The sequence below is a fragment of the Aulostomus chinensis genome, chromosome 23, assembly GCF_037954235.1.
Source record: "Aulostomus chinensis isolate RoL2024-O1b breed Wild chromosome 23, RoL_Achi_v1.0, whole genome shotgun sequence".
NCBI lineage: Eukaryota > Metazoa > Chordata > Actinopteri > Syngnathiformes > Aulostomidae > Aulostomus > Aulostomus chinensis.
This window is the reverse complement of record NC_141342.1, coordinates 13,975,511-14,001,543: the sequence shown is the minus strand read 5'-3', so window position 1 is coordinate 14,001,543 and position 26,033 is coordinate 13,975,511. Positions and strand designations below refer to the sequence as shown.

The 26,033-nt window shown below is 42.5% G+C and overlaps 1 protein-coding gene across 2 annotated transcripts in view; it reads left to right on the top strand.

The window, feature by feature from the left end:
• Nucleotides 1–2,908: 2,908 nt before the first annotated feature.
• dnmbp (dynamin binding protein) overlaps nt 2,909–26,033 on the top strand; it is a 44,635-nt gene continuing 21,510 nt past the window's right edge. For both annotated transcript variants that reach the window (XM_086195476.1, XM_086195475.1), the window contains exons 1-4: nt 2,909–3,230; nt 14,700–14,854; nt 15,950–16,072; nt 18,678–20,897. In XM_086195476.1, coding sequence (XP_086051602.1) covers nt 14,710–14,854; nt 15,950–16,072; nt 18,678–20,897 — 2,488 coding nt within the window. In that variant the 5' untranslated portion in view covers nt 2,909–3,230; nt 14,700–14,709. The remainder of the gene's footprint in view (nt 3,231–14,699; nt 14,855–15,949; nt 16,073–18,677; nt 20,898–26,033) is intronic.

The window sequence follows — 26,033 nt, the reverse complement described above, 5'->3', positions numbered from 1 at the left end:
TTTCCATAATGGAATTAAAAAAGAATGTGAAATGTGGCTCCCCTCAGTCTTCACAGCTCTTCCACAACATCCTCATCCTTTCCTGCTGCAGACTAAAGGCAAATAAGAATATGAGTGTGAAAGGCTTTTTGAGTTTGGCTGAGGACTAAACCCGCGTGATAATTTGCTGCTCTCGGAATGAAGGATGCTCTGTAATTTCTCAGTTCACTGAGCAGATGACGAACATAAACAAGGGGCCGTTTTCGAAAAAAAACCAAAAAACCAAAAAAAAACAGACTTCAGTAAAATTTCCCAAAAGGTCTCTTGATTTGTGTTTCCCGTTACCATTCACAAATGTAACAATAGCACCCAGTGACGAACAGGATGGAGGAAACATGCACTTCTCAGAGTGATGAAGAGGTCTCTGGAAGAAAAAACATGAACTAACGCACAAGTAAATCAAGTACACCTCCACGGTAAGGCCTCATGCGCTCTCTCTATCTGTCTACTGTTACGGAGAAGAAGAGGTGGATGATGAGGGTTTGGACGCAATCAAAAATATTGTGAATTGTTCAAAGCAGAATATTAAGCAACGAACCAAAAATGCAACTTTTGTCATTTGTCAAACAATACAAAACCCACCGCCATGATGCCACTGAGTCATAATAACTAACATTTGCCAAATTTGACAATCTGCATTTTCATTTCTTGCCCACTAAAACACTTCATCACAGCCGAGGTTTCCCAGAGGAGACTCAATGGGACAATTGTGCGACAGCTGATGCATTTCTGGCCTACAAAGCCTTTAGTGACCATCAACTGAGAGAAAACTAGCGAAAGACAACAATAGACCCACATATTCCCCTTGAATGAAAAGTGGCCACTGTGAAACAGGACAAAGCCAGCATTTCCAACAGTGTCTGTGATCTGGAGCGTTCTCTTTGCCAGTGTGTGTGTGTGTGTGTGTGTGTGTGTGTGTGTGTGTCTATATGAGGGCTCACACTTGTATTTGGGTGTAATTACCGGGCCAAACGTGTCGTCAATGACGCCCACAGGTGGACGCACCAGCGCCAGGCGTCTCCTACACTGCTCTACTCACATTCATTGACTCAGAATTTATGCCAGAAGTTGGGCCTGGCAAGAAATCTGCTAAAGTCTTGTGGTAAAATATCATGATCGCCACAAACTGACTCACAGCTGTCAGAGGGTCAAGGAGACGTGTTGAGGTGCTTGTAAATGGCTCTATATTAGAGGTATGACGAGGACACTCACTTGGGAAAAGAGCACTTTAAGGTGTAAATAAAACATCTTCATTAATCACAAAAAAAGGCTAAATATATCACAGTGCAACTGTAATAAACTCCAAACCTTTAACTTTCAACCTGTGTTAACAGTTGTTTACATAAATGTGCTGCCATTTAGGATATTGTAATGTTTATATTAAATATGAAACTTTTGTGTTTGTGTGCACACGTGTGATGAGCTATACAGGTAGGTGTTTTTAGCTGTACTTTCTTGTGTCTTTTCCCTTTCCAGGGCAACATTTGAGGTTTGAAAGAATCCAACAGGCTTTGTTTCCTGCCATTGTTCTGCACATACAAGATCGCATAAGAGGAAGCTGTCATTACTGCGGACACAGCAAAAACTAACATCAGTCTTTTACACCACACACATACACATGCAATGGCTTTGGGGCCAGCAAAGATATGATCTCTGTTAAGGAGTATAGTCTTCTGTCTCTAAAAAAAGAGTTTTCAAATTAGAGCTTCATTGTTGTAAGCAGAAATGAAAACTACAGCAAAGAATAGTGATTATATTTTCTATTTGAGTGTAAGAATATCTTTCCAACTTCAGTCTTAAATAAAAGATGAATCCCAGCCAGATCTAAATGAACTTTAACAAATCCTGGGTTTGTTACTTTTTGGTTTGTTACACCAAATAAAGACAGACAGGGGAAAGCAAAATGTTTCAAAAAGAGATCCTGTTACTTCCTAAAACTGCTCTGAAAGGATTTGGTCAGGGTGGAGTGGACGACACCAACATGTACTGACCTGCAGAGGAATGAAGTAGAGAAATGTCAAAATGTTCATGTTGATTTTCTAGATTAAAAAAGATGGCATAGATTATGAAAACTGTGCCCTGGTGGAACTGGACTCCACAATAATAATAAAACCACATAGCAAAAATATGCGATTGCAAGAGAGGTTCCGTACTCACAGCGTTACATTAAAAACAGAACTGAAACAAACATAATAGGGTCTTCGCCTGAAGTACAATCAGGCTCAGGCCCTAATAATAATAATTAACTAGCTCCAGAGCAAGGATGTGTGTGTGTTACTTTCTTAGTTTTGTATAATAATAAAGAGAAAATCAGTGGGGTTTTGGACTGTTTTATTATCATAAACATATCACATTATGACTCTATAACTATCTCAATATGAAATACTTTCCCAGAATTATGAACTATCTATAAATAAAGATTTGTGTCTAAAAATAATAAGACCATATCTCAAAGTAAATAAAATCAATCTCAGAATAATAACTCAATACTTCGAATGACCTTAATTAAAAATGAGAAACTTTCTCAAAAACGTCTTTCAATTCTAATAACGAAAACAATGAGTTAGCACCAAAATATGATAGTACACTATCTCGAAATGATGACGCATCATTTGAAAACAATGAGGAACAATCTAAAAAAAATATGATAATGTGAAATAATTTGAGGATTTTTAAAGAAAGACTTAATTTCGCAAAAAAATGACACGATGAAGAAATAATTGTATAAAAATATATAATTAGCATTATCATTAAGTAATTACGGTAAAATAAGTCATAATTGAAGCCACTCTTTCTTTTCAGTCAGGCGTTCGCCGGGCCAGCTGCGGGTCTCTTTGGAAAAAGTGGGTGGCGTTGTTGCATGTAGGCATGGAGAGACGCAGAGCAGCTCGCTGCCGCTGCTTCTAATGTGATGACAGCTGACCGTACCGAGACGGAGCCAGCACCTCGGTGTCACAACATGTTTTCTTAACTTCCAGAGCAAAAAAATAAATAAAAAATAAGGAAGATCTGGTCGGAGATAATGCCTCTGCTCTCAGCCTCGAGGCTCTGGGAAGCGTAGCTGCCCCAAAGTTTGTGTCGCGGAGAAAAAAGTAGCTCCGCCACCACATCAGCAAGCCGAAGAAGTTGGATATCTTGTCTGACTGGATCAAACGGCCCCGTTTTCCTCAGGACGCCCAGAAGCTTAACAGGTAAGGAGAGTTTGATCTTTATTATGCAAAAAATGTCATGAATAGTCCACTGTAACTCTGTAATGCCACAGTCATACTTTAACATTCACAGTACTCATTTGTGGATACTCCATTTTCCTTTATTATAATCATTGGAAAAGTCATTGTACAGTAAAATCAAGTGAGTCAGGCGAGTTTGAAGGAGGATTTATCCCTCAAACGGGGCTGCAGGGTGTGAATGTAGCGCTATCAGGCTGAATGACTGATGATGATGATGATGATGATGATGATGGCAGTGAACAGAAGTGTTGCAGACCAGATACCCACCCCCATCCCCCACCCCAACACCCACCCCCTCCTCCGTCCATCACCTGTGGTCCCTGCTGTCAGTTGTTCCACCACCAGACACACTCAATATTGACCATACCTTTCATGTCAATTCATCTCCTGTCCTTTTTTTTTGGGGGGGGGGGGGGGGGGGGTTGTGGTGGGGATTTTAATATGGAGGACGTCGTTTTGTCTTTGGAAAGAGATTTATGTCCTCACATCAACCGGGTCGCACATCTGGTCTCTTAAATGCACCACTAATAACAGAAACTGCTTTATTTCTTCATTACCGAAGCGGTTTTACTTTGTGGAAAATGTCATTTAGTCTGTATTAAGTAAAAGTACCCATAGCCAACTGTGAAATTCTGTGCTGATATATTTACTAAACACAATTTAGTCAAGAGGTGATACAGATAAGTGAGTTTCTGTGTTTTGTTTTTGTTGTTATTGACTGCCATGCAAATTAGGAAACCTTTTTTTAATAGAAATTGATAGGATTTATGTGTAAATATACATGTATTGTCTGATTCCCTCCTCGATCACACGACAGTTTGCCTTATTACGTCACAGTATATCTCACATTTTCTGGAGAATCGAGTAATTATTTAATGCTAACATACGCAGGAAGGACTGTCATTTTTGGAAACCGAAGCTCAATAAATGCGACAGAACTTTGCAAAATTGACGCGAAAAATATGTAAAAAGCACACAAACGAGCAGTTGCCGCTCGACCGTGACAAATGTGTTCAAGAGAATTGTTCTGTAGATGTTGAGAGCTTCTGTATTGGCTGGGGTGGCTCAGCAGCTGAGCGGTCATTGAGGACTACAGACACAGCAACTGCATTTTGTACTTCAGACAGAGAAACACACCATAGTTTATACAACAAAGCTCTGAGGGCAGACTTGCATGTCGGAGGGCATTTGTAATTTTGTCATGTACTCTTAACTCAGACTTAGTTTACTGCTTGATTGTTAAATACCTGATTATTCAGGCCCAAAGCACACTGCAGTCGTTTTTAAGGATTCCGTAAGACGACGATCTGTGGACGCTGTTTCTCTCGTGCGTGTTTTGTCTGTGTTGAGAGCTGCTTCACCCTTGAGGTTGTTTGGTTCGGGACAATCAGAACAGACTAAGAAATCCCGTCTCAGCAAGGTTTGCCTCAGCATTTATCTCTGTGCTGTATGCTACGACATCCCAGATTGCTGCATGAGTACAACACAGGATGTGTGGCTGGAATCTCTTGCCGCTGTCACCAATCAACCCTTACTGGTTATCCACACCAATACATTAGGTCATTTCAGTTCAACCCCGATCAAGTTCAAGTGCGGTCAAAAATGATTCGCAACAATATTTAGATTAAAGCGATAGCGAAAGATTGTGCCAAATACAACACTGTATTTTTCTTCTCACCACTGTTCAGCCCAGCTCTGCAGTAAGGTTTGTTTCTGCTGACCTGCTGCAGTGTTACAACGGTGCAGTTGCTCTCACACAGACACCCTGAAGGCTTTTCTGTTTGTCTGCAGTAACCAGGGTGCGTATAATTGTACTCCACCACCCTCTTCATTTCAGAACATACCTCCAGGATCTCCTTCTTTAACTACTGTCAGGGCGTTAATCAAGCGAGGGCAACTTTTATCTCTCCGTTTGTGTTTGTACCTTGTCAGGATTCTGGATGCACATAAAACACCCCGCCCACTGAATGATTTAACGGCGTCAACGGTGTCTCATATCAGCTGAAACTTGAGACGTTGGTGTCTGTCCGCATGTGTGACCTGTCACACACAACTCCCGTCAGTCTGGTGAAAGATGTAATTATGCATCTTTATGTTCGGCGATTAAAGTCACGTAGCTGCAACACATTTTAGAACTGTTATTTGATTTTTAATGACGTACATTTATGTAAAAGTGTTGCTTTGGATCTGAGGCAGTGTCTGTCTCCACTGTCTGAAGGCGAGTGAGTCTTCGTCTATGTTTTTCTTCAAACAAAGCAATTCTCCACGCTAAAGTTGTAGAAACGACACAGTCTTATGATCTCCTGTACACTTGGTTGCAGTGATATACTTAAACGTAGCGTGGTCGTAGAGGTTACTCAGGTCTAACTCTCAGTAGTTTAGCTTGGACAACCTTTGAACTAGCAAATTTGTAGCAGCCTACTCAATTTGGATAATAAAACAGGGCAGGTCTGTTGAGTTTTTTTGGTGAATAGTTTTGAAGATATACACAGAGCATTGATATATTAACAGGTTTAACTTCAGGCTTATTATGCAAAGGTGGCGGCCTAGGTTTGGCTCCTCCCACAACAGTTAGGATTTGTTTACAGACATACAAACAGGGTAAGGTGCTATTTTTTAATAACGGAATGATAACGTGTTGAGCCAGACATCTCTGCTCCGCCGTTTCAGCCCTGAAGCGAGCGACAACTCCGAACCAAGCTCATATAATACCTGACTGACCTTTACAGTCCAGCAAACAACAGCACACTTTTATACACACAGTCACAGTTGAGGTAGTTCAAAAAAATCCCTCAAGAATCATGGAATCCGGTATGAATATAGCTCCCGCATTTGGAGCAGTGCCAAATTTGCACATTTCTACCTTTACGTTGTACATACTGCCCATACTGTCCTCAACCCTAGACTGGCCTGTGCAGCGTCCAAAGACTGACAACCAACAAACAGGAAACGGTGATCTTTAGAGGTTTTATCATTGGTGAGTCACAGCTGGACTTTGCTCTTCCTTGTGTGTTTCTACCTACCAGCATCCTTATTGCAGACACAGTACATCTTTGTTGAATCTCTATCGACAGCAGACTACTTCATGAACTACAGAGCATGTGACACCGCCGATGAAAAAGAATAATCCAGAATAATGGTTTGCCTTCGCATTTTAAGTGTCTGATTGATGCAGTGATTTTGAATCCCTATACAGCTGCTACTTCAATCATCTGACCAGATTATTCCAGGCCTGTATTTTGGTAAGTTTTCCCAGGACATGACTCAAAAAAGATCTCAATAGCATAAGGAAAGTTTTGCCGCTGGGAGGTAATGATCTTACTTTATCCCAAACTGCCTAAAAGTTTTGGAACAACCCGTTCTTTTTTGCCAAAGAAGCTTTTTTTTCTGTTTTCCAAAAAGCACACTTATTTAACCCTCCTCTGAATTGATCATGTTTCTGCAGGCATGTGAGGATGTGATTCCAAAGGAGAGATCAGTTATGTAACAGCTCATATGCAAACTATTAGGCTTCAGCTCTGCTTTTAAGGGTGCGGCATATCCCCGGGCACCTCAGGGGTCCTCAGAAGGAAAACCCTCTCTGGCTTCCAAACACCATCCTTGTTTCCGTGACAACACAGTCTGGCCCTCCTGAGCACAGACATCTCAGCTGTCCTCTCTTCGGAAATGTTTATGCAAAAAGGCAGTTCCACCCAAAGTGTGTCATACACGGCATTAATATTCAACATGTGCACGCTTGAGGGAGGAACAAACAAAACTGGACTGAGGCGAGAGACATGGAAAGAACAAGTCAGAGTGAAATGGAGTCTGATATATAAGCACATTCATTTGGGGAACGCATTCATGTGCGCTCGCCAAACTGCTGAAGAGCATAGAGAGAGAAATGTGAAGATTGAGATCCAGGGATGGGCAAAATAAGAGCATTTCCAGCCTTTACTTAAGACCACCCAGGGTTTCTCCCTAGCAACACACCTCACACGCTTCTCTTACGATTAGAAAAGTTAAAGACAGTGACCATTTATTTATATTTTCAAGAAATATTCCATCGAATAGGCAGAAAGTGGAAGTACATCACCTCTAAATCTATATGCTCTATGTAGCGCAGTCAGTCACTTGGTAATAAGAATGTTAATGTTGACATTAGCAAACATATTAAATGTTAGCTTAGCTGCATCAGCCAGAGGTTAGCTCGCGACTAGCTTTGTGAGCTGTTAGCCTAATGAGATAAGCCTTTTCTGAATGTTTTTACAAGATGTGTGTTCTCCAATGTTGGTGTTAAACTGAGAGACATATTTTGAGGAACTGGTATAATTACTACATTAGGAGAAAGGGGAGGAAAAAGAATGAGACAGTCGACTTGCAAGAAAAGACATGTTAGCATGTCTGGCAGGCAGCTTTTACAGACCTTTGAGAAGCTGTGAAGATTCTGCACAGAAAGACAAAATGGAAACAGTTCGCGGTTAGTTTGGGTGGCAGAACCAGCTTTGCTCCGTCTTTAGCAATCGTTTGTATTGACTGCAGATTTGGTGCGCGTTTTGCCAACCATCTCTCTCTCTCTGTGCGTTAAGTGTCGCCTGCTGCTCACATTTTTGAGTGGAACAGAAAACACATTGCCAAATATTTCAGCAGCGTTTGGCAACTTTAGGCATTTGAGTCAGCTTGCCAGATGTGTTCTCGCTGGCTGAGGTCACGTAATGTTGCTTCATCTGGTCGAAATGCACCACGTTGTGCTCCCCGTACATTCTGCCTTTTATTTTTTAGAGAAATGACATCAGAGTGTAACTGGTACCAGAGTGTTGTACCTGGATTGGATGTAAACATGAGATGAGATGCAAGTACTGGAATTATGAGATATAACAAAGGCCCTAGTGTTTAAACCCAGAAAATGACGTGGATAAAAGCTGAAACAAGTATACTGACCTCTTGACAGGTGATGAATCAGCTAGTGTGGGGCTGTGGAAACAAGTTGTGACAACATCCATCCCTCCATTTTCCTCCATCTGCTTATTCGTTAAGGGTCGCGGGCGGACGGGGTGAAGCTTTTCCCAGCTGACATTGGGCATGAGGCGGGGTTCACCCTGGAGGGGTCACCAGTCTGTCACAGGGCCATCAGGAGCAGTTAAGGGCTCAGTATCTTGCTCAAGGATACTTAGACAAGGTGAAAGGGGGAAGTGAGGATTGAACCAGCGACCCTTCAGTTGCTAGACAGCTACTCTACCTCTGAGCCATGCTGCTCCATGTTGGACAACATGTCTTCAACTATTAAGGTATTTCCAACATGTTAGCAGTTGCTTGTTGACACACCCAGCAGTTATAGGCTAAAATTATCTTTCATTTGTACTCAATTGTTCATGATCTTTCTGCTCGGTCTGTGTTTTTTTCCTGAGCTGGTGGTTGTCAAATGTTTCTATTTTTAATTTTTAATTTTTTTTTTAACTTATAGTCTGAAAACTTGGGGGTGTCAGTAAAATCGTGGTTTGGTTGGTATGGCAGTCATCATGTCACACTTTGATTTGGATTCAGTTTGTTTTGCACGTGGAGGAGAAGCAAAACATCCCTAGCAAATCACAGCGTAGCTCCGAGACACTCGCTATGACCTGAAATGAACACACGACATCAATAAACATACTGTGTTTTGCTGTCATTTATGTGCACAATATGATTTACATTTTCTGTCCCCCGTGCAACCAAAAAACCCAAAACAAAACTCACTATTCACCATTTTTTTAAGTATTTTACAAACCAATTACTATAATAATGCCTTTTTTTAAAGTGCTTTTTGGTAAAAAAATTTGCTTATCAAGGGATAGAACTAGTAGAATTCGTAATAAATGAGACATCAACAGCATTGGGTCTGTTGAGTTGGACTCTTTGATGCCATGGTGAGAAAACCACATGACTGCTGCTGACAACTGCCAGACAGACGGAGCCCCTCACCCAGCCCCCCCCCCCCCCCCATCCTGTTCCCACATCACATGTGTCAGTAGATGTCCCAGTTTTTAATATCCAGAACCATCCACCGGCTGTTCACCTGTTGTGGTCGTGTTGTTTTGAGGTGAATGCTTTTTTTTTTTTTTTTTAGCGGACTCAGCACTCTGGATGGGAACGCTACGCAACCTGTCAACAGCAAACAATCGCTATCAAAAGACACAAGCCCTCTCCAGAGGATTCTGCCAGTCTGTGTGTTGACACTGGTGCACGTGCCAGTCTGCCACTTCACTATGTTTGAATAGGATGAATGGCACAGGGGTTGTTGTATCGTGGATGTGAGCTGCGTCCTGGCAGGCAGACAGATAATGAGGCAGCGGCTTCATTGTTGGTATCAGATGACCGAGTTCAATAAAGCATACCGTCTGTCAGCACATCTCTGACTTCCTTCGCTTGGCGTCCACGCGGACAAAAAAAACTATCCTGTACCTATGCAGACAGGAAGAAGTTGCGAGGTCCCCTGCAGATGTTGCGAAGACGTGGGCAGTTATCCACAAACGTGTTCTAGCGCCTGCAGCCCGAGTTGACTCCTTCAGAATCTTGATGAATTTAGTTTAGATGTTGTGAAGCAAAGAAGAGCATGAAATCCTCACATTTCCAACGTGTTTGATTGATCATTTTAAAGGAAACGTGATTTTCAGAGGTGCACATACAGGTTTTAACCACTGTGACTGTTCGTGTTACACTGATTATCATCTGTGTTTCAGTGCCATCAAGTAAAAATGCTTTTAAGGGTTCTTGATTTTAAATGTCATAAAGGGTTGTTATCCAGAATAAATGCAGGCAGAGTGAATTTTTCTTCGATGCTCAGCGGAGTAGAAGAAATTACATTAATGAGGCATAAGAACACGTGATCTTTTGTAAAAAATTTGCGAGTTTAAATGCAAACTAGGTCACTTCTTGGGGGGTTGGGGGGGCTTGATGAGGGTCACGGTGAGGAAAAACAAGTCAAAACCTTTTCACGATATTTATCTATATGTTTGTGTCTTTCTACATATACATATATAGTTGTTAGAATGACATCTTTTTTTCCTATTTATAATGGATGTTAGGGCTCTCGGATTAATTGAATGCAAGGTTCAAATGATCATGAAAAACCTGAAAAAGTCAAGAAGGACTGAAAGAACAATTTCCAGGCCAGGGAAAGTTGTTAGAAACACCTTTCAAGACGCTTAATCTCTTGGTTAACATTTATTTCCTTTAATATGTGTTCATTTTCATTAATTATAGGTAATTTGCTTTTTGATTAGTTTTAGAATGCAGATGTAATTCACGACTGCTGTTATTTCGGTAAAGTTATTTTTCTTTAAAAAAAATATTAATGAAATGGATTATTTTTCATGCGCCGGCTCTGAAACTCAAAAACGTATTTTATGATTCTGAAATATGAGACTAACCCTGATGCTAGCAGTTGCACGGACACGCAACCTCATCAACAACATCATCACAGAAACATTTACACTTAAGCGAAGGGACACATCTCAAGTCAGACAGTTGAGGCTTTGTCCAGCTGTCAGCTGTGAAGTGTGTGTGTGTGTGTGTGTGTGCGCGCGTGTGTGTGTGTGTGTGTGTGTGTGTGTGTGTGTGAGATTGTGTGCCTGCACGTCAGCTGTTGACTTAGCTGTCTGTCGTAATACTGTTACTTTCTCCAGCATTGTGCCAAGTGGCTCGCATTAGTCCCAGTCACTCTGTCTCATTCACGCTGTCTCCCTAAAGGGATCCCAGTGTGCCTTGATGGACTCACTGGTGATGTCACTGTCCAGGTAGTCTTTCCCGTTAGTGTTTCATGAAGTGAGAAGCTTGTGGAAGCAGGATACGTTGATGATCAGTGTACTGTTGTTAATCAAGATATTACGCAAACCAATAAAATGACACGCCTCTTTTGATCACATTCCACCATTGTAAATTCCCCTTGTACTCTTTCTTGAAGTATTACGGAGTATTGGGTTCGCTGTTAATACATTTTATTGATAAACCCTTCATGTAGAGGGTCTCTGAAATCAGAGCCTTCACTGCTGGATGGGTAAGTGTACCGTTTTTGTTGAAACATTTCCTCCAGATGTGCCTTCTACTCCAGATCCCGTTTTTTCCCTCTCCCGTCTTTCAAATCCAAACAAAATGGTTCTCATCTGGTGCTTGTTGTGAGTCAGAGGCAGACGCTGACACGCTCAAACACATACAGTATGGTTCCACACAGACAGGCAGAGGAAAATGCCTTTTTTAATGCTTCAAAATGAACCCCCTTTAGCCGAGACGGTGATATGATATCTGATGTGCAGCTGAAGCTCACCGATGATGTGTCTGTGTGATCCCGGCCTGAACGTGGAATTATGAACACGAATTAGCTGCATAGATGGAGCACACCCAGTGACATCATGTCTTTTGTTCTCACTTAAGAAAAACAAAAACATGCTCAAAGTAGTTTGAGGCCATTTAATCTAATAGTGCCATTACGACATGAGACCAGATGTCATTAGGAAATATTTTGTCATCGTTATGTAGACAAAAGTTCCAAATGGACATGTACACATACAGCTGAGTTTATACCACTTTCCTGTTTGGAGGATGTATTCCACACACGTTTGATGGACTGTCGTCTACTGGAAGGGCTGTATTATATGTATTCATAGACCTTCTATCCAACACGCTACATCGTCCGTGTGAACGAGAGTGTCCATCCTGAGAGCTAGTCGATGTGCAAGTTCCAGGAAGTGATCTCAGAGGGTGTGTCATGTAATTATCAAGACTTTTCATGAAAGTTAGTGTTACAAACGCTGACATCCGTGTACTTCCAATGGTAAAATGGCCTGTATCCACCCACGACAGCACCGACTGCTGCCTGTGTAACCATGTTCAGCGCCAGCATGAAGCCACAGTATTACTGGAAAGCCGACCAGCGTTGCCTGTGCTTGTCATGTGCCAGGTCAAAAGACACCAAGCATCGAGGCGGCTGACACACTGACAAACCCATAAATAACAGTAAGGAGCTTGTCTGGCTGGATGCAGAGATTTGAGGATTAACTTTAAGAAAGCTGCGGGCCGTCCAGTGGCTCTTAACCAGTCCTGGACAGCCCACTGCTCTGGGGAACGGTGTCACTGTTGTTGGTCGTTATTTCAGCAGCACCTTGATAAGATCCTTATTTAATTCACGACGCTGTCAGATGTCCCCGGATGTATTTCTTTTAAACTCCTCTGATGAAACTTTTGTGCTTTTGGAGAGATGACTTCTCTCTATGTTTGGGAAGTGGGGTTTTCTACAAAGGCAGGAATGAGTGTTAGTCGACATCACCTCTGTTCCTGAGAAACTCTTCCACATAGATGGGCAGTGTGTGTTCACCTGTCTGCATGTCAGGACACATTCAGTTCGCCGTGGCTTCTATTGCTCATTTGAATTGAGGCTAAGCGGAAAGATGAGTAAAAAAGGCTTCACTTTCAACCCAACCACCCCACTGCAACACTGTTAACCACTTGTTTTTAAATTCAAATATAGATGCATGGCGATTTCTTCATGAACGGTATTTACATGGCACTTTAAACTGAAATGATAATTGACGGCATCTCAACACAACAGCGTCTTGTCCGCCGGATGAATGATAGACACCCTTTTTGTGCTCATTACTCAGTCTCCCTTTATCCCGCATTAGTTACTGCTTTGGCTCGGGTTTCACTGGGGCTGTAACGCTCTGTGTGGCGTTGAGTTCACAGCCCAGTATAATGAACAGGCGGCTCTCACAGCTTTTGTTAAGCAAAACTGTTCTCCTTAACCTTCGCCGCGGAGGAACGCCTCCACCCAAAAAACATTCAGCGCTGTTGTTTTGGCTGGTCATGGTCGTCATGGTGTATCCACCATCACAACCACGTCCAGAATAACCTGAGACTGCTCGCTTACCACTGATAGTGGCTCTGAACTGGCTACAGTCCCGTCCCCCCACTACCCGCCCCCCCCCAACCTCGTCTCCATCGGCCCACTTAACAGAGGATCCATTGAGTGCAGAAAACTACATCCCTCTTCTCTCATTTCCTGTCTTTTCTCAGCGTGTCCGTCCCCACCTGTGGTTACTCCGCCTTCAGATAGTGATGCAAGTGCTGTTGAAATGTCACCCCTCCAAAAAAAGTCTTCCGGATGTTTGCTAATTTTGCTCTTAATTGAGGTAGTTAGCTCTCATGTTTCCACCATCATTTGAGATACATTTTGGAGTACTGCGTCAGAAAAGGTTGATTGAAGCTCTAAAATTGTGAGAGAGAAAAACAAACTCACTCAATGCTTTGAAGGAAGTTTCGCTTTAGATGTTTGTTTTTTTTTGTTTTTTTTTTAATGTACATGCGCTGAATGGGACATGGAAAACTCTTTCAAATAAACCCTGAAGTAGCAAATCTTAAAGTCATGTGACCTTATTCTTAGATCTTCCCATATTTTGTCTTAATCTCCGGACAGCATTCAACATGGCCGATACTAGCTAGCATGTAAGAACAAATACAGCTTTTAAGCCCAAGACCTCTCTCCATTTTTCTCTGGTAAATGACTGCAAATGTCGGCGATGAGGCTTCTTCTTCTTCTCTGTTACAGGCATACTTAACCGCACCTATACCGCCACCTTCTGATGAAAATATACATTCAGGCTCAATTCAAACATCCTGTTTCTGTGACGTTTTCAAACTTTGCTTAAAATTCCCTCGATAATTAAACAGAAGTAGTGATTTGAATAAGTTTATGAACTTCAACCTTTTCTTCACCTAGCACACCTTATAGACTTCCTTGACCTGAAACACTTGACTTAAAAGCACGTACTCTTTTAACTTGTGAATTTGTCGGTCATTAAGAACGCACATGCCTCTGGTAGAAAGGGCTCTATCTCCATGTTACCTCGACACCTTACGCACTGAAAATGCTTCACAGCGTGTCTTCAGTCACACCCTACTGATGCCAGGAGCTGCGAAGCACGGTGCTCATGGTGCTCAAGGACAAATGGTCTCTGGAGGAGCCGGGGACTGAACCCTTCTATTTCTGTGTGGGTCTGTGTACGTGCCTCCTGAGCTCTGTGTTTCCTCACTAGAAAACAGCAGAAGGGAGCTGAGGAATGTCCTTCGGCCTGCTTGAGTTCAGCCCTCTTTTTATGCTTTGCTCTGTCTTTTCTTTCTGTTGCAGGTTTTTCATGCTCTCACTTCCCCTTTTCATTAGTATTACTACACAGAAGCCTTCCCTCACTGTGGATGTTTATTAATGCGGGCAGGGGTTTTTATTTAGTATTAATGTCTTTGAATCTTTCAGAGGAAAGACTTTTCATCTAAAAACTTATAAGGATGGCTATTTAAGTGCTTTATTGCTCACCCTAACATTTATATTTCTCATTCTATGTGTTCCGCTCTATCAGTTGTTAGGAAAAGGTGTGAGACTCATCTCTCATCCTCTCTCACTCTGTCTTGCTCTTTCTGCCTGTGCAGGTTATGAGTAATGGAAGCAGGATCGGTGGTGCGCGCCGTATTCGAGTTTCTCCCCAGCGTCTCTGAGGAACTTCCCTTGTTCACCGGTGATGTCATCGAAGTGCTCAGTGTCGTGGATGAGTTCTGGTTGCTTGGTAACAAAGATGGCGTCACAGGTAAGTTGTCCACAGACAGTAAACAAGCCTTCTTGATCGTGTCAACCACAGAGCCTAAGAGATGTCGCCTGCTGTAGGGATGACACAGACGAGCCGCACGAGAAACTGTGATTTAATTTTATGGCAAAGCGTGTTTGAGCAAGCAGTTTTTGTTCTTTTACTTCAGATCAGAGTTACTCTAATTGACTGTTCTTGGTGATTCAGTTTACACCGAAACAGGATCTGTGCTGATCCCACTTCTCGCTTGAAATGGTAATCGATGTATTCGATGTGTGCTTTCTAATAATTGTTCCTTCATCTTCACTTCCTCTTCACGTTACTGTGTGATCTGTTAAACCACATGTCTGTGACCGGCCAGAGTTAATTTATCGATATATTAGAGAGTTTGAATGTGGCCTGTACTTTTGTGCATAATGTAGCTAAACTGAGTTGCACACATCTACATATTGTTGATGCGTCCTTCTGTGAAACTCCCCAATGTTTGTCCAACTTAATTTGAAAATAGCAGAAGGAAAAAGTGGCAGGAATGGTTGCTCCCTGCATTCTTGCCCTCGAGCCCGTCTGATGTCTGACAGTGCATTGCATTGCACACATATCACTCCTACGTCTCTGAAAGTTCTCCTTTTAGATTTGCTGCATCTGTTTGTGGTGGTAAAATCAGCGTTATTATTGGTTCATGGTTGTTGGTGAACGCACATCATCTCAGCGTTCTTTGCCTTTAAGGGATCAGTCTCACAGAACTCTCACAGAAATCCACTTACACTTTACGAGGGTCAACCTCACTGATGATGTTGAAGGGGATTCCTTAGAATACTGTTTTTAGTTGTTTTTGGTGTAGCGGTGGTTCGAAATCTGTTCATGCATTTGAGACCTGTGTGAAAAATACGACGTACTGGTTGCACTTTTTCAGTTTCTCTTATGAAAATCATGGAATTGAATGCAGCAGTAAATCTGCAAGTCATCAATAATGTATTTGCTCCGGCTTAGAATATGAGGTAATGAGGAAGACAAATTGAGGAAGTTGGCGTGTTAGTGTTGTCATCGATGTGTCGCGTTCAGTGTCTGACTGTTTTTTCCTCTGTGTCTTGTCTGCAGGTCAGTTTCCCAGCACTTTTGTGGAGGAGATTACCATTCCCAGCACTAAGCCTGGAGACATACTGTATGTGTGCATCAATGATTTCAGCTCCACAGAGCCGGGGAACCTGCCCCTGAAGAGAGGTATGACATGCTGTAAACAAACAGGCAACAATGCCGAAAATATGAATTCATGTTTGCCTCGCTGCAGATCTCCGGATTGAAACATTTCAGTCACCATTTGTGTCTCAAACACAAATCAAATGGACATAACGCACGCCAAAACATTGTGTAATTAACTAACGGATCATGTTTTCTCACTTAGCTTAACGCTACATGTTGATGTCGCTGCACTCAGGTAAATGATATGTTTCGTGTCGTAGAGTAGTTGTGTTGTGTTGTGACCTGACAGTCAGATCTGACTGATGACGCATCTGCATGGCCTCAAACTGTGACCCATTCACTCATTAACTGAATGTCGCCGGAAATTCAAATCAGTGATTTTGATGCAGCATTCAGTTTTGAATTTTTCGTCAATAATTGCGTTGTTTTCATGAATAAACAGCCAGTTACTTTCCATAAACTGGGGATCAAATTCAATATGGCTTCTTATGAGTCAACATGACCAACACCAGAAGTACGAACAGCCGAGCCAAGGATCAGCCAGCTTTGATGTCTGGTGGAGCTTCTTTAGAACCGTAATTGGAAACGAAAGTAGAGATCATTTTGAACACCCGGCTCATGTTCACATGAACTTTGCTGTCTAAGACCAAAAATATACAATGCAGTTTCTTCTTTTACCCCAGATGTTAGGCTAAGGCTCACTGTGTGTCACTCAATCAACTGATCACCATCACTGGATGTTTCTCTTTTTCTTTTTTTCATTTATGTACACAAAGCAGTCCACAATGTAAAAAATGTCCAACATTTACATTGTAACGACTATTTAACAACAACATACCTCTGTATTTTTTCCAGTGTATTGTTATTATTATTACTTATATCATTACTATTGTATGGCACATGTATGAACAAACATGGGGAGGTTGTGTTTTTATAACATGGCGTGTTACAGGAGTATTATTATTTATTCTGCATTGAAAAAGCTTTCCAAGTAGTTTACTTGAATTTGTGTTAAATATGGTACATTACCCAAATTACATGAATTACCTAAACATAAACGTCTATAAAATTATTCCTCAACAGCCAGCTGCCATGTGACCATGTTTTCAACCATATATGGTATGGTTAACTTTTCTCTGACAATTCAATATTTCCTATCTTTTAAACTTGAAGATTTCCTGCTGTAATCATTTGCAGACCTACGTGTCGTTTTTGGGCTAAACACTGACACCTTCCGCCCTGCTGACAGTATAGACACACACACACACACACACACACACACACGCACACACTTTAACTCCTGTAACTGCCCACTAGATGTCCTCACATGCTAAACTGAAACTGACAGTTGTGTGTTTTCATCTTCCTGAAATGTCTCACATGAATCCATGAACTCTATGATCGTTGTCATGGTGTTCATTCATCACTCTACAGTGACAACAAGGAAGTTTGCAAACATGCTCCACACTGCTGATGTTTTCTTTTGTTGTCTTTTTCATGACATCTGAAGTGTTGTTGTCATAGTTGAAGTTTTTTGAACAGTGATCATGACCCTACTTTGAAATGATACAACATCAAACTAGTGATCGACAATTCATATACTGTACTATACGATACTATACTATACTGTACTCTTCTAGGTTTATTTTGTCATTTTAGTACAACATGGACCCCAAAACAATATTACAGTAAATCTGACTTTTCCTCCCTGGATATTACACATTTCCTGGATTACAGTAAACAGCCTCCATTGGTCAGCTGAGAGTTGAAATGTTCATTTCCAGTATGAATTTCCATGGTCCTGCTGGTTGTGTTCCAGTTCTTCTCTCAGACACAATGGGAGGTGGAGCCACAGGTCTTTGGAATGTGACCCCCGTAACTTCTGGCTGACCAGTCAACATTCCTCTAATCCCTGATTCTACAAACGAGTGCAGTCAATGCACAGTGTGCCCGATGTGAACAAGCCGCTTGATCTCGAGCTGTCAAACCGCTCGCCAAAACAACTAAACATGCGACACTCACTACAAACGTGGGACATTTAAGTACCCTAATCAATACTACAGTGTGTGTGTATGACTGTTTTGTGCTAAAAAAAATTTGAAATTACATTTTCAAAAACTGCCTTCTGTCGTCAAACTCTACACATACAAAACATTGTTCATCGTCATAGCAAAGGTAAAACATTCAACTGAAGGTACAGGAAGAAAAACACTTGACTGGAGAGAACTAATATGCAAAAAGATGAATTAGCTGTGGTCTTGTTAGGTGTGATTAAATTACTCAAAATAAGAGTTGCTAACAAAAAAAAAAGGCAAAAAAACCCAACAACTTGGTACTTAACAGCGGTGATGCATCGTTCATATCGTGTCAGATTCAATTCAGTGCAGATACTGTAAGTACTGCGATCAAGTACAATTCATTAATCCCAGAATTCTGTGTCAAAATCGATAATTAAATACTTTGCAAGGCACAGCTATCAACCACCACACATTCAAGGACTCTCAGGTCTTGAAGTTCCCCTCTTCACATACAACAACAAGAATTAAGCACTTTTTTTTTTTTGTTTGAAGTGTATCTTCGCCATATTTGTGGATATTAAATGCATCGATGTTCTGTTCTTCTGTAGGTGATGTGGTGGTCGGAGAAGCAGGAGGGTCCACGGACCTCGGAGAATCCTGGCAACGTGGCTGTAATGCCCGGGGGGTTCGCGGTCTTTTCCCCACATCGTGTGTGAAGGAGCTGAACCTGTCAGGCCGCTCCAGGCAACTCTCTGAGCGCTCAGCTCAGGCTCAGGCTTCAGAACTCCCACCGTACGCCCTTGGCCAGGCCCGGGCTCTTATGAGTCTCCATGCACAGCTCAATGAGGAGCTGGACTTCCGTGAAGGTGACCTCATCATGATCACAGACTTGCCTGAACCAGGCTGGTTCCAGGGTGAGCTGCAGGGCCGCAGGGGCATCTTTCCTGAAGGTTTTGTAGAGCTCCTGGGTCCACTTCGTTCTCCTCAGGAGCCTGCTGACTGCCAGTATTTGAGTAGTGACCCGCAACAGTTGAGCTACAAGGACTCTTATGATGCAGGGGAAGGGACCGAGGAGGAAGGTGTTGAGGAAGGGGAGGTTTTTCTGACGGAGGTTGAAGAGGATAAAGAGGCTGTCATAGATAAAGAGGAGGAGGAGGAGGAGGAGGAGGAAGGGGGCATTTATGGAGTGGCACTTTATGAGTTTCGGGCCATGGAACCAGGTGAGCTGGACTTTGACGTGGGGGACCGCATCCATGTTATAAGCACTTTGGAAGATGGTTGGCTAGAGGGGGAGCTGAGAGGCCAATGTGGTATTTTTCCTCATCGGTTTGTCAAAATAGAAGGTGACTGGCAGAAAAAGGGAGAAGAAACAAATGTTGAAACAGAGAAGGAGAACACTTCAGAGGACAGATCAGACCATTATTGCCCCAACGGGTCAGAGAATGAACCTGAATTGAGATCATTTGAGGATCATACAGTGTGGGACCTGGACTACTTCGAAAGGACTGAGGAGCAGAGGTGGAAAATTGAAAACAAAAGCAGTGGAGCTCAAACTGACAACAGAGGGCAGGGTGGTAGGGGGAGCAGGCCTGACTCTCAGCCACAAAGACCTGTTGCCAAAGCCAATCAAGGACCCGAGAGACCCAAATCTCTTCCTCCAGCAAGGCCCAGACTCCCTCCTCGGCCTGCCCTGCCTGCACGTAGCCACAGGCACCAGGTTGGGCCATCTAACACAAGTCGATCTAACTATACCAATGGTAACACACGATCTTTGCAGCCCAAATTAACTCATAGCCTAACCCTTCCGAGCACTCAGTGTGGTTGGTCTAAAGACAGTAGATACTACCAGAGGGCACCACCGGATGGCACCACCACCAGTAACAGAAGTACCAGTCTTGGTCAGGCGTTATTTAACTTTGTTGAGGGCTCAAAGCAGAAGCTAATTCGCCATGCTAGTTTCAGTGATGCAGATATGATGATGGGCAGTGCTGACCCACGGCCTCGTTCAGCTCGTGGCTCCAATGGCATGTCAGCGTCGATCACCTTGGACGCCCTGGCGAGTTCAGCCAGTGACTTGGAAGCAAAGTTATCCCAGCAGCTTTTTGAATTTGAGAAAAGCTTGACTTCATCGTACAGCGATACCAACATGAGTTCTGGTGCTTCTGGTGAGATGTCCTCTGTAGGGGACCTTAACCAGCTGTCGCATATCTCTCGCCACTTTTCTATTTTGGACTATAGCGATGAGAGTGATATCATCCGAGGCTCCTCTCATTCTCCAGTGTCCCACCTGCTGTCAAACTCTTCTTCACTAGAGAGGCGCAGGACCCTCCGCCCTCCACCGCCTCGCCCACGAGTCCTTCGGCCCCCACCTCCACCTACATGCAGACCAACCCGTCCTGCTCCACGACCCCCACCCCGTTACCCAAAACAAAATGCCGGTCCTCCAATGAGCAACCCCATCTTTTACTCCCCTGAGGAACCAACTTTAAAGCTCCTCGACCAAATATCAGAACAACAAGCTGAGTTTGGTGATCTCGCAGCTGCCCAGGAGCAAGAAATCCAGCACCAGCTGGAAGCAGAGAAGGAGTTGGAGAGAGAGATGGAGTTGGAGCATGAGAGACAGAGGGAAGAGGAGGAGAATTACCAGCTGCTACTGCGGCTACAAGAGGTGGAGCACGACATGGAGGCGTACGCACACACTGCGGAGGAACTCAGGGCCATGTTGGAGGAGGAGGAGGAGGAGACTGCTCGTATACAAGTCATGGAGAATCTGGAGTTCTGCAACTATACGCTGGAGACACTGGCCCTGGAGCAGCAGCAGTTGCAAGGTAGGGTTGGGCAGGAAAGTGGAAGTTTAATTAGTTACATGGCAAACCAAGTAGCATCAACAGAGGAAAACTGCTGGGATTTAGAAAGAGGTTGTGATTTGAGCAGATCAAAAAGATTAACTATCCTGACATATACAAAAAAATTGGAAGCATATGAGGGAAAACACAAAGAGGTCCAACCTTACCTGCACCCATTACTATAGATGTAGTTCCTGGTTTATCTCTTTTTGTTCTGTTAGGTAGAGCAAACAGTTCTATGGACACAATTTAAAACAGATGACAGGTTTTTTTTTGTTGATGTCATACTTAATATCTGAGACCTTGTTTCCTGCAGGTAAGTTCTTGGAGTAATCCACTTTTAACACGATGTTCTGACGGCAGTCACTGATAAAATGTAATATAGTAAGGAATCTCAAAATAAGACATCGGATTTCCTCTTTGACTTACGGTTCACTATGACACACACAAATATAAAACACACACCCACACACCAAGTACTGCCATTCCATCTTGGTGCACGACATAGTGAATGGTGAGATGTAATAGTTCAAAAATGCGGCCTTGAACAAGCTGTGTAAAAGGAGCTAGTGCAGGTGCGTGCAATAAAACAAACAAACTGCTCTCAGCCACATATCCTCACTCCTTTCCGCCTTTGATATTTCAAAATCAAAGCATAAAAAACGTCAGGCAATAAGTTGTGGTGTCACACCTTCGGTTGCAAACACGGGACATGTTACGGACTGTGATTAAATCCGTATTTCATCAGCTCTGATGTATTTGTCAGTTCCATTGACCCTGCAAGAATGTCTCTTGAGGCGTTTTTGTATCAACCTCAGTTCATATTTAATCTCTCTTCCTCCCTCTTTTCATTAGTGGTTGGTGGAGAGACTATCAGGAGTTACAAGCTGCGCTGGCATTATTAATAATTATTCAGTACCAATGTTCCATATGAAGAATAAACGTGTAATTTTGGAATATCTCACAGCATATGGCCGCAAGTTGTCTTTTCTTTTCTTTCTTGATCATTTTCTGACTCCCTTTGTAAGCCATTTCAGAAATCTTTGTTATGTGATTTCTCTCTGCTTCACCTCTGACATTTGGGTCATGGAGGTGACAGTGGTTGTAACTTAGGGGCTATTTATCATTGTCACTAGTGAGACGTCCCAAAAAGATGACGAACCGCTGTGATGTCACTGGGGCTCCCAGTGGGATCACTCCAGGCACAGTAAAACTGGAGATGAAAAAGCGAAACAGGGCAGTTTGGTTCGGCTTTGCGTGACCCAAAGTGATGGTGGAAAAACCCCAGTCGACACAGACCTGTGCCCTAAAACCTGATGGGTCCCAACTAATGTCTAAACTGCTTTTTTTCCCCCTACAGTCTATCTCTGACATTTCTTGTGGCAGCGCCTTCACAGCCCACTAACTGGTATTTGCCAGCGCTGTTCAATGGCCACTCTGAGCATGACTGCTGTGCTTGATGGATCTGTCTCACCTAAAGCTAATTAGCTCTGATTTGTTTTTGCCCTCTGCTTTCTACTGTATCTGCATGCACAGAAGCATGTCTGGCAGCCCAAGGCATTTTCACATAGGTACGAGGTGCATTCCTGCACATAGTGAGAGGGTAGGCAACGCACGCTGACCCCTGTTTCTCTTTCCACCCGCTCACTCTCTCTCTCTCTCTTTCTCTTTCTCTTTCTCTCTCTCCTTTAGTAGCTCCTTTTTAAAGCCAAGATTTACAGTTTCCTCACTTTTCATCTGAATTCTCCATCATGTTTTCAAATGGAGTAAAAAGAAGATTTTGAGGATTTTTAACTGCATTGGCAATAAACAGAACATGACTCACCTTAGAAGGGGACCCAAAGTCTGGTTGTGGCGAGCTGTGGCATGGCCGCTGGCGCACCTCTCAACACTGTTTGGGTTCTCTCAGGAAGCCACATCCAGCAGATTGGCAGGTAGGCTCGAGACCGCCAGTTATATGAGGTTGTGTGTTTATCAGCATCATTCTGAGGTCCATAACCTAGGCTGGAATCTGCCAATGATGGCCACAGCTATCAAGTTGTTCTTTTTGCCCTACTGCACGAGAAGCAGATAGGAAATAGGAATGGGATGTTCATTATTATTTAATTTTATTTATGGCTGGGTTAGAAACATGCAGGCTCGTTTGTAGTTCACTGCACAAATAAAATCCTGGAAGTCTGTGTAGGTTCTCATTCATCCAGGTCATCGTAGATCGAAGCAAAGTAAAATCTGGTCAACTGGAAACTTACGGTAAACTTACGTCCAGTTGACCAAAATCCTGGAACATTTGACATTTCTAGGTAACCAATTCAAGTTTATATGAATATATTTACTGTCAGAGATTTGCCTCCTTTTTTGTCTTTTATTGAAAGAAACAATGAGTCTTTGAGTTTTGGATTGTTGGTTGGATGAAAGCAGCGATTTGAACAGGTCGCTTGGATTCTGGAAAAATGTGATGAGCATTTCTCAAAGTTGTCCCGATATTTTAAAGACTAAAGGATTCATTGATTAAATCAGGCAGCAGTTGCAGCCCTGTTCTACACTTTCACACCCACAGGTAGATTTGCTCCCCATCCATTGAAGTCTCATCACAGCCGCTCATTGACATACAGGCTGCTTTGTGACGCCAATATCCCTCACTCAGCATCGTCATTGCTTCGGACCCATCGAGGAAGCACTGATTACATGTTTTCTATAAACAATGCGCCACTATGACTGGCAGTCAACAAGGATACACACTTTGAGCTCATGTGGCTACCTTACGATTATGAATGACACGTGACTGCAGTGTATTTCCCCTCAATACCTCCTTGTCAATATGCAGATAATTGAATAATTGTTGTCGCTTTCAAAATGCTCCAGTTCTCCCCTTTTCCTTCATTCACAACTGAGAATATTTGATCTCTTAAGGGTTTTGATGTTGTAATCATAAACACATTTTTCTGACGCCGAAACATAACAGCTTCATGGAGTATTAAGGTTGCCTTTTAATACTTCGCCCCCAGAAAGGAGCGTACTTATCAGCCTTTGCTGCAAGAAACACGTCTGTCATTCTATCGCTATGTTTCTGTGCACTCGCCGGCTCGCTCACTCACCCAGGAGTGTGTGTTTTTCCATGCTTTTGCAGGGTGTGTTCCTAAACATGACGTTTGAGAAACAATGGCAGCTTATTGTTCCGTGTGGCGGGGAGTAACTTCAGCTCTGCCTGTAGAACACAAAGTTTTCAGAGACGCTGAAAGCGGTGCTGTCGAGAAGAATCAGTCAGGTGGATTAACAGTATGGTAGATGCTTCTTTAGAGATTCACATTTTGTTGCTTTAACAAATTAGTGTCCAAAAAAAAAAGGATCTTAAAACTTTGTTATGTAGTTTATGAACGACATTTCACTGCATACGAGGGGAATGTTTTCTGTCTGAGTGTAGGAGGGTGATAAAGGTTTTACATCATGTGATTATTCCTGGGTGCAGCTCTAGGGGTGGCTGATATGGATGAAATGAGTCAACAAAACAAATCGTACAGTACGTTAGTGTACATTTGCACCACCGTACTTATCAGATATCACTTCCAGGAATGACTTGTATCTTTTACGCGGTAGGTATGAAATATGTGTGCGGTGCTGGTGCTCATTAACAGCTCTTTCCCACACTGATGCACCCCCCCCCCCCCCATTTTGTTTTCCCTACTGTAAAAGCTCTTTGACCTTCAGCCTCATTTAATTGTTTAAACCCACTATTAAAACCGCCTCCCTCCACTTCAGTGTCACCACAGCCTGATCTATTTACCACTTCTCAGGATCTGTTTCGGCTTCAGGTTGCTCTCAGTCAGCCTTACAAAATTTAAGGCTGCAGAAACTTTTTTTCTTCTGTGCATCCCGTTACACTCTCTTGCCATCCAGGGGTCGATCGAACAGTTTCATTTACAGAAGCTAACACAGTGAAGCCAGAGGAATGTTGTGTTTGACATGTCGCGATACAAGTAGTTTCAGGTGTGTTCTGCGAGTGAAACTTGAGATGATGAAAAGAAGAGAACAATGTCTAAAAGATTTTTTTGAAATTTTTTTTTTTTGCCTTTTCTGTATCTTGTCGAACTGCTATATGCTGGTGTTCAACAAGTATCCTGATGGTGCATGAAAAATGGTTTCCAGTAATTTTTGATTTTTTTTTTTTTCTGGGAAATGAAAGATTTGTACCAAAAGTTTTAACATTAGTTGTGTTGTGAAGATTTTTTTTTTTAGAAGTGTGATTATATTTCATTTGTATTTATTTTAGTTGTTTTTGTCTCAGTAGAATCTCATTTATCCTTGCTTGAATCAAATGTGTCATTTTATTTATTCATTGTTTGAGATTTTCTTCTCACTTTTCAGGTTATTTGAGTTGATAGTAAATTGACACTCTCGCGCATGTGTGTGTGTGTGTGTCCAATGTATGCGAGTGTATGCGGGACCTTTAAACCCATCCCTTCAGTATCTGCCTCTTTCATGGAGAGATGGAGACCACGGGGGGGGGGGGGATGTATTATACTCCAGCTTTATGAATACCCCTCAGTTTTTTTCTCACACTAAAAGATCGTCTCTCTTGTGAGAGTGAGGACAGTCTTCAACAATGGCTCATTGTGCAATCCAGCTACTACTTTTTCAAGCTTAAGCAGGTCTAGGCCTCCACTCTTGTTCATTCTCTCTCTATATAAATCAACCTAACAGTCCTTTAGTGAGAAAATGTGTTCTACACAAACTCATGGGGATGATTGTGTAAATGCTTTGCAGTCAGTGTCTTGCTCAGATATTCTGGCAAACGCTAAGGTCTTTGGACTGCTGAAAAAATGTAAAATATCAACGCTCGAGTTGGTTTTGTACACAGACAGAAGAGGCTGCATCGTGGCGTAGCTTCACTCACTATAGGGTTAGTGACTTACAAACATGCCAGTGAAACCCACAGGAAATAGCAAAACAAAGAAAACAGGATACAAGGAAGGATGAAGGATTGTTCATGGCTGTGAAGAAAAACACATTTGGTGCCAAAGCCAGTGGCCCCACTTAGATAGAGAAGTCTGTCTCCATATTCCAATCAAAGATATTTTTCTCAAGGCAGACTGTTTTCCTGCAAACAGAAGTAGTATCCAC